The 9,759-nt window shown below is 39.0% G+C and overlaps 1 protein-coding gene across 1 annotated transcript in view; it reads left to right on the forward strand.

Annotated features, from left to right (window-relative positions):
- The first annotated feature begins 8,262 nt into the window (after positions 1-8,262).
- Positions 8,263-9,759, forward strand: part of bmpr1bb (bone morphogenetic protein receptor type 1Bb) — a 22,243-nt gene continuing 20,746 nt past the window's right edge. Inside the window, exon 1 of the mRNA XM_087790539.1 lies at positions 8,263-8,362. Coding sequence (XP_087646665.1) covers positions 8,272-8,362 — 91 coding nt within the window. The 5' untranslated portion in view covers positions 8,263-8,271. The remainder of the gene's footprint in view (positions 8,363-9,759) is intronic.

Below are 9,759 nucleotides of genomic sequence, written 5' to 3' on the forward strand. Positions count from 1 at the left end.
GGGATAGATGGAGGGATGGATGGATGGATAGATAGAGGGATGGATGGATGGATGGATGATAGATGGATGGATAGATAGATAGAGGGAGGGATGGATGATAGAGAGATGGATGGATGGATGGATGGATAGAGGGATGGATGGATGGATGGGTAGATGGATGGATGGATGGATGATGGATAGAGGGATGGATGGATAGATAGAGGGATAGATGAATAGATAGAGAGAGGGATGGATAGATAGAGGGTTGGATGATAGAGGGACGGATGGATGGATGGATGGAGGAATAGATGGATGATAGCGAGATTGATGGATGGATGGATAGTTACAGTATTTGTTGTTTTTTTTCTGTCTGTTTTTTGACACGAATTGTAAGGATCAGTTTCTTTCTATATGCTAATGCTACGTTAGCTTGAAAATAAAGTGGTATTAAGTCTATAGTTGAGGCATCAGAGAAACATGTGTTACTTCATGTATTACTTCATGTACCTTCATATTTCTACACGTAATTGTATGTTCTGTTAATACAACTAGATTTTAACTTGTCGTTGAAGCGATGGTTTCGCCCAAACTTCGGCGCTAAAAGAAAAGTTTTAGTGTTTCAGCGTCAAGTGTTTGCAGAACTCTAATGGACATGAATTAATAATGGAGTCACTCATCCAGTTTTACGACGCGTGTTTTCTATCCTACGTTCTTGAGTCTCATCCGAGGTGATGTCGGCGTCGAGTCCAGACGTTGAGCTCGGGTCGTCGGACGAGCTCGGGTCGTCGGACGAGCTCGGGTCGTCGGACGAGCTCGGGTCGTTGGACGAGCTCGGGTCATCAGGGCAGACAGCTGTGCTGCTCGTAAACTCTTCTTCAGGATCCAGTGACAGCAGGTCCAGATCCCAGTGGCTGAAAATCCTCTGATTTCACAGAGCTGTTGCGTTTGGCTTCGGCGGGAACATCACTCATGACACGCATTCCTGCTCGGCTTGAAGTCATTTCATCATTTGGTTTCCGACCTGACCTTTCGACCCCTCGGTTCACCTGGTCAGGACTTCAACCAGTACAAGTGTAGAAGTGAATACACACTAAATCAATCTCAGAATGTTCATTATCAGTTGTTTCTGTGGCGTAAGATCAGTACGTTGTAATGGTTTCGTCTACATTTTAATTATGAAGCGATTTGTTAGTATATACCAGAAGTACTAATACTACTTTTTCTACGCCCACTACTCCCACTAGTACTTGTACTACTTCTTCTACTACTTCTACTACTAATTCTGCTCCCACTACTACTTCTACTAATAATTCTACTACTTCTACTACTCCCACTACAACTACTTATTCTACTTCTAGTACTAATTCTACTACTTCTTCTACTAATTCTACTACTTATTCTACTACTACTTCTATTACTTGTACTACTTCTACTACTTCTACTACTAATTCTACTCCCACTACTATTTCTACTAATAATTCTACTACTTCTACTACTCCCACTACTACTTCTACGACTAATACTACTAATTCTACTCCCACTACTACTTCTACTACTTATTCTACTCCCACTACTTCTTTTACTACTTGTACTACTTCTACTACTAATACTACTAATTCTACTCCCACTACTACTTCTACTAATAATTCTACTACTTCTACTACTCCCACTACTACTACTTATTCTACTTCTAGTACTAATTATAATAATTCTTCTACTAATTCTACTACTTATTCTACTCCCACTACTACTTCTACTACTTCTTCTTCTACTTTTAATTATTCTACTACTAATACTACTAATTCTACTCCCACTACTACTTCTACTACTTCTTCTACTTCTTCAGTATCATTTCAGTCCAAATATCTCGATCTTCCTACTAGTAAATGGAAAAAACAAAAACCTTCATATTAACATTTATATTGACTGAAGCCCAATGGAATGTTTCTGGGCCTCATGTGACGACGTCACTGATTGGCCGAAACCGCGTCGCATTTCCAGAAGAAAATACAGTGTGAATGATTGAAAGTATTACATTAGTATTCGAAGTAACAATGAGTGGAAACAGTTGAAATGATGGCATAAGGGAAGAAGACTGATGTGAAAACATTGAAACAAAGTAAAAAAGGTTGAAAGAGATGAAAAAAAAGAAGAAGAATACAAAGGAGAAGAAGAAGAAGAAAAAAGTCAAGTAGTAGTGGGAGTAGAACAAGTAGTAGAAGAAGTAGAAGAAGTATTAGTAGAAGTAGAAGAAGTAGGAGTAGTGGGAGTAGTAGAATTATGAATAGAAGTAGAAGTAGTGTAAGTAGAAGAACTAGTAATACAAGTAGTAGTGGGAGTAGAACAAGTAGTCAAATTAGAAATAGGATAATTAGTAGTAGAAGTAGCAGTATAGTAGAAGTAGTTGAAGTAGAAGTAGTAGTAGTGGTAGTAGCAGAAGTAGAAGAATGAGTAGTAGAATCTAATTTAATTAATTGCCTTCAGCATTCACACAATATATATACATTTTAAAAGTAAACTTCCTTTTAAAACTAGAACATCTAAGTATTTGGCAATTCCTGTTATTCACTTGAAAGTTTTAGATTGTACAGTTAGATGATTATTATTATTATTATTATTATTATTTTTCAGCCAATCAGCAGCCTCGTCTCATGTAGCCCGGACACATTAAAGTCATGTTGGTCGTCAGACCAGGAAATTAAAGAAAATGATCCGATGGACAAAGATGGTCTTAATATTCAGATGGTAAATAAAAATGTTTCATTTTTGTGCAAAGAACTCTTCAATCGGTTAGTTGAAGTTTCCTTTACTCATTAAAATGTTTCTTTAAATGATGTTTGCCGCGTGTGACATCATGACGAAGGAAGTGCTCGGACCGTTTTTTTTCATTGGGGACCCATTTCACTGCGGCACCACAGCGCAGAGGAATACATAACAGCAGAGAAAAAACTCTCAGACAAAAGCAACCATTGAAGTAAAAAGTTCCATCTGAAATAAAAGCCACATCTGAGGTTCTTTGGCTTTAAACGTCTGGACGCGACACAAACGCTCCTTTTTGATAAAACCGCAAGATTTCTTTCCCAGAATCACAGCTGTTAGGAGGATAGAGATATACTTATTATACATTTTGTTTGGTTAAATGTTTATGTATCGTGTGATGAATACATTAAATGATCATCATTCTAACTATCAGTTATTTACTGCTGTGCTGTGACATGATTGTAACACTTTTAATGCAGGACCCTTGACGAAGTTGTGATAGTGTAGTAACACATATATATGTGTAGTATTGTCCAGTACTTGTCTCTGGTGTTGTGATAGTGTAGTAACAAGTATATATGTGTAGTATTGTCCAGTACTTGACTCTGGTGTTGTAGTATTTACAGACCACATAACTCTTGATGAAGTCGTAACTGCTTTCATTTGTTTTCAAACCAAAATATGTCCAAACATCAGTTTTAAAAGCTGCTGGACTCACTGTATCCTCTCGTCCTCAGTCATCGCCACGGAGGAGGTAATGACTGCTGCCATCAAGTGGCCAGATATTTAATTGCAACACAAAAATGAACAAATGCTGTGATTGTTTGTATGTTACATTTTTATAAGTAAGTAAGTAAGTAAGTAAGTAATATTTATTTATATAGCGCTTTTCCAGACCAGGGTCACAAAACATATTGAATCATTTAATTTCAATCAGGCTTAATGAAATACAAATAAACTATGACAAATAAATAAATAAAGTTTCAGATACCGACGTAAATGCCTCGAGAAAACACTAATTTGACCACAAAACAACACAACAACAGTAATAACACAATGAAACACAACTTAATAACTTGTTTCTTATGATATATATATATATCACGTCATATATATATATATATATGCATATATATATATGACGTAACTTCCATTTACAACGTCACTAAGATGGAGTCGTTTAGTGTAGAAAGTGTCCATCGATTCATACTCAGTTTTGTGTGTGTTTTAGTGACAATTTAGTGTATATGGAGCACTACATTTACATACTAAGAATTGAGACGCACTTACGCACTTAAAAATACTAAGTTTAAGTCCTTGGTGAGCGAGTGACTTCACGTCAGTGGAAGCTCGAACGTGATTGGTCGAGAGGTTCTGAGGTGTTTCTCTTCAAACTCCGCTGACAGACGTGTTTGAATCCAGATGAGAGGAAGGAAGGAAGGAAGGAAGGAAGGAAGGAGGAGTAAGATGAACGAGAGTCTAAGGAGTTAACTTCACCGCGGGGCCAGTCCACCCACTCGTCCGCCCCCTCTCGACGTGGTCCAGTGACCCCCACCTACGGGGCCGCTCGCTCCCATGGACCCCTCGTCCCTGAGACGGTCTGAGAATAGAAAAAAAAAAGAAGCTTCATGCTGAGTGTGTGATGGAGCGCAGAGGGTAGTGAGGGGTGTGAGGGGTGTGAGGGGTTTTAGGGGTGTGAGGGGTGTGAGGGGTGTGAGGGGTTTTAGGGGTGTGAGGGGTGTGAGGGGTGTGAGGGGTTTTAGGGGTGTGAGGGGTGTGAGGGGTGTGAGGGGTTCACTGACCCATTCACAGGCTCCACATGCGCCTCCACAATAGCCTCTTCACATGTACAACGCAAGAGTCTCCGATCGTGGCACCGGTTTTACTCCGAGTGCCGTCATGATGAGGTGTGGAGAATCCCATTTGGTTCCCTTTTGTCGCCCCCCCCCCCCCCCCCCCCCCCCGGACCCCCTCTAAGACCAGCAGAATCCAATTGTGTTGACTTTTCTCCGACCATTTGCGGACGGATAAGTCAACCTTCCGAGACGCTGACACCCGGTGAAACCTCCACGGTGTGTGTAGGCGCTGTAGTGGACTTGATGTAATCTGTCTAATAGCGTCGTTAAGCCTCTTAACTTGTAACCTACATAAATCTTACACCAGTGGAATGTGTCCCCGTTGTTAACCTCTGGTGTGTGTGGCCCTAGCATGCGGGTGGATTAGCGTCGCGGCGGTGCCTGGAGGTGTGAGCGCTAATCACCTGTGATCACCTGACGAGCGACGGCCCCTGATCCCCATTAAAGGCCCCGCAAGTGTTGGTGGGTTTTCTCTTCACACTCACATGAGGAGGTGAATGTGATTAACCTTTAATTCCAGACTCTTGGTCGACGATTACTGCAAACAAAAACAAACTCCGCCGTAAACGTTCGTCTTTTACTTACTTTTACTTTTACTTTCACCACTTTTTCTCGACGCTCGTTTAGTAATCGAAGGATTTTTTTTTTAATCCCTGAAAGTGGGTCTTGACTTATCGTAGGTTTTTCTACTGATGTTTAATTATGTGATACATAATCCTGGATCATGTCGAGCTCGTTTAATTGACGTTGGAAGTTTCAATTGAAAGTGGGTTTTAAATTTTTTTGATTTTTGGGTATTTTTCTGCCTAATTCAGTGACTTCAAGTGAAAATTCAAAATTCTAATTTCACTTATTTTCTACTCACCCACATGTCGACTAATGTTAGATTATTTGCACAGTAATCTGTTATTTTTAGAGTTATAGACAAAAATGTTTGTTCATTTTAATGTAGCGACTGGAGCGCAGTTGTCTTTGTCTTCATCTTCGACGCTTAAAAACATCCAAAAACCCTTAAAGTGATTTTCAACTTCACCCACTTTCTACTCGCCCTCATGTCGACTAAGGTTCTGGGATTATTTTCGTCCAAAAAGACACTTAAAAACATCCAAACTGCTCGTCTGAAAACCCTTAAAGTGATATTTCACCCAAAATACAAACTTCCCACATTTTCTACACTAATGTCAACTAGTGTTGGTATTATTTTCAGAGTAATCTGTTATTTTTATCTGTTATAGACAAAAATGTTTGTTCATTTTAATGCAGAGTCTAGTGCTCAAAAATCGCCGTCCAAGAAGACACACTTTCTGCAGACAGTAGTGTAGACTTGGAGCTCTAGTGATATGAACCTGGAGTACTTCCTGTTTGTAGCATGTTAGCCTTTTAGCTTCTGCTACAAATTTAAAATACAGACTTTAGCTTCAGTTTTTTACGAACTATTCTTCTCATGTCGAGGCTTCAGTCTAAGATGGACGTTACAGACGAGCAGTATATTTGGATGTTTTTAAGTGTCTTTTTGGACGAAGATGAAGACGAAGACAACTGAGTTCCAGTCGCTACATTAAAATGAACAAACCTTTTTGTCTATAACTCTAAAAAGAACAGATTACTCTGAATATAATCCAAACATTTTTGTTGAAATATCACTCTCACTATATATATATATATATATATATATATATATACTGTATATATACAGTTTATATATGGATATATATATATATGGAACTTTATTCATCTCTTGACAACATTCCTTTGGTAACAAAGTTCCAGTCACAAAGTACAACGTGCACTTGGATGAATAAGATCATAAATTAGAAATTAATACATAAAATAAACAAGAGTATAAAGTCGGGGGAGGGGTTTACAAGACTGGGGTCACCGTGATTTTTAGCTGAAGTTTTAAGACCCTTAATATATACCTATATATACTGTATATCAAAACACAACGTTTTATCATTTCATCAGACGTGTACTGACGCTAACATGATGACATCTGTTCCTACATGAAGATATAGAAGACAACATGTATTCTGGTGTATATAGTGTTCGTTTGACCAAATCACAATACAAGTACACAATACAATACATACAAACGTGTGTTAGAAAATAGAAATGGAGTCGTATCAGGAATTCTTGGGAGCTCCCGCTGAAAACACGAATACTGTCAAAACATACAACACAGACAGGTTTGATACAATGGAAACACAATATACATTCTTGCCCATAACTACTTAAACCGCAATTTTCTTCACAAGCACTTCTTTCAAGCACTTCTTAAGAACCAGTACTGTTTCAAAAAGTACTATGTTTGCAACAATATTTATTAAAATTGATCAATACTGCTCCCTTAAATCTGTTTAATCTGTTTGTCTTGAAGTTTTTATTGTAACTTTTGATAAATATCTTTGAGACTTGGAAGAGCTGGTCATAGACTATAGAACACAGTTGTGTTTGAGATTAAAGTCGAGAGAAGATCTATTATTAGAAAAGGTTGTTTCTGTGGCAAGAATGTAAAGAAGATACGAGATAAAACTTAACCAAAAAATTAAATAAAAAACATTCAAGAAATCCCCTATAGAGACAGTTTTTTAAGTACAACAAGAAGGTTTTGAGTGAAACTGATAATAACACCATGTTTAATGACAAGTGGATGATTAAAATTACAAACATTTATAATAAATATTATTAATTACATGCATTATATAGAAAGTACTATTCAGAAAACTGGAAAGAATAGGAACTTTTCTTTTCTCTATACTTCTCTATAAAATGTCAGTCTCTATAAAATCTTATTTGATCAGTTAAACATTGTATTATTGTAAGTATAGAATTAGAAATAAATCCCATATATAGTGTAAACTGTCGTAAAGGACAAGATGAGTTTGAAATAAACACTATTTCATATATTCATTATTTATCTTGTTCTCATTCTTTTACATCCATCTTTTCTTTTATTTTGGCTGTTTTTTATCATTTAATAGTATTACTTAAGTCTATAATATTTCCACCTACACACTGAGGTTAAGTAAAAAAAGATAGTTGAACTTTGATAAAGATAGTTTCGTTTCTCTAGTAAACGAGGGAGGAACAGTAGAAGTAGCGATTGTAACCGTGTCGCTCTCTGTGAACGATTCAACATCGTGTACAATAACGTCTCGAGCTCTTGTGCGTTCATGCTGTGTGTGTTTGTGCGTCTGCGGCCGTAGTTCATAAAGCTTTCACTGCAGCCTTTTCACACCTCATTCAGCCTCTTCCCCTCGTCCTCGGCCGGCTTCACCCCCTGTTGCCTCCTCTTTTCTGCTCGCCGTCCTGACTGATGTGAGAATCTGTAGTGTGTGTGTGTGCGTGTGTGTGTGTGTGTGTGTATGTGTCCACACACACTCAGCTGTTGCCTCTGCAGCTCTGAGAAAGGGTCGGACAAACAGGCCAGTGAGAGAGAGAGTACCAGAGTAACCCCCCTCTGTGTTCTCCTCTGTGTCGCTCTCTCCCAGGCTGTCAGAGTCCAACCAGCGCCGGAGGCTGCAGGACGACCGGGGAGAGAGAAACTTCTTCTTCTTCTGAGACCAGAGCGCCGGCGTTTCTTCTTCTTCTTCTTGCCCCCAAAAAGGATCTATTACACGAGTTCATCTTCTCGCGCAGGTGCCGCCGCTCGCAGGGGGTTCTGAACCCGACGGTGATGGTGTCGCGGCCGCACGAGCGGGCCTGGTCGGCGGCGGCGGCGGCGCTGATGCTGACCGGACTGTTGTCGCTGAGCGCCGGGTCTGAAGGTGAGCGGGTCTTGATATTCTGGTGTTGACTGCAAACACTCTGAGGTCACTTTCTGTTCAGGGAAGTTGATGCAGCTTCTGTCGACCAGATCCATCAAATATCCAATTATTTTACACTTAATAAAACAGATTTTAGGAAATATAGTTATTTTTATTATCTTAACTTGTTTGTGTAATCAAATGTAAGCAATTTCATTTCATAATAACCAAAAATAAGTGCAAATACTTTATAAACAAATAATTTACTACTTACTGAAGTAATAAATAATACAAAAATATTAATATTTTAAAGTATATGTAAGAAGTTCTGATTTTCATTTCAACTGTGGTCGATCTCAATCTAAAAGTGAAAATAAATGAACTTATTTAACTTGTTTTATTTGTTTTCAGTGTATTTGTTTCAGTATTTAACCTGCTATAGAAATGCTAACAAAGCTAATCCTGTGTCACTGCAGTTCAAAAAGAAAAATGTTTGGCATATTTGTACACATTCTTCGAACGACTCTGAGGTTAGCTCGCCCGCTAAGAAGCTAACCTACGACTTCACCTGACGACTATGAATAAACAACAACAACAACAACCAGGTCCAGGTGTAAATCATTATTAGTTTAAAAACAAAAACTTATAAGACGGCAGATCATCTCTGCGTCTATTCTTTACTTATGATGTATTTATGATGAACACGAGCTATTATGATCTCTGCAGGGACGACCACGAGAGCGGGTGGGCTTTCATCTGTCCCGCCGACCCACCCCCTCGCCCCCCCACAGACACACACACACACACACACACACACCCCCACTTCATGTTTTGAATTGTTTGAAGATGGACAGCCAGTTGTCTTTTTACGGCGAATACCAGCCGTGTCACAGTGCCCCGTGAGGTTGCGACGGGCCACCGGGGTCGACGGGCTCCCACCCCCGCGGGACCACTTGTTGTGCGTTTTATTCTATTTCGGAGTCTGTTAAAGTGCGTCGCTGCCCTTTTATGGGCGTGGACTTTACGATACTCTGAATTTTTGTTATTCTAGTCTATTATTATGTCTATGAAATGATGGGGATTTTTTGTCACAAAGTAACAACAGCTTTAGGTGAAAACTAGCATCACATCATCTGCGTAAAGAAGAGTTTTGGACTATTTTACAGATGCAAAAAGATGTGTTTACGGCAAAAAACGATAGAAAATGTTGACGTGTTTTCATTGAGACGGTTGATTGACAGCAACTACACTTGTTTCTCATGACATTTCATGACATTGTTCAGGCTTTTCCTTGATTCTCTGAGACTCCTGTGTTGTTCTCAGTATTATCTTGACCTTTAAAGTATATATTTTATTGAGTGTTGTTTTGATTGTTTAAGCGCTTTGTGACCCTGGTCTGGAAAAGCGCTATATAAATA

The sequence above is a fragment of the Callionymus lyra genome, chromosome 5 (assembly GCF_982586985.1).
Source record: "Callionymus lyra chromosome 5, fCalLyr1.hap1.1, whole genome shotgun sequence".
NCBI classification, from domain to species: Eukaryota; Metazoa; Chordata; class Actinopteri; order Syngnathiformes; family Callionymidae; genus Callionymus; species Callionymus lyra.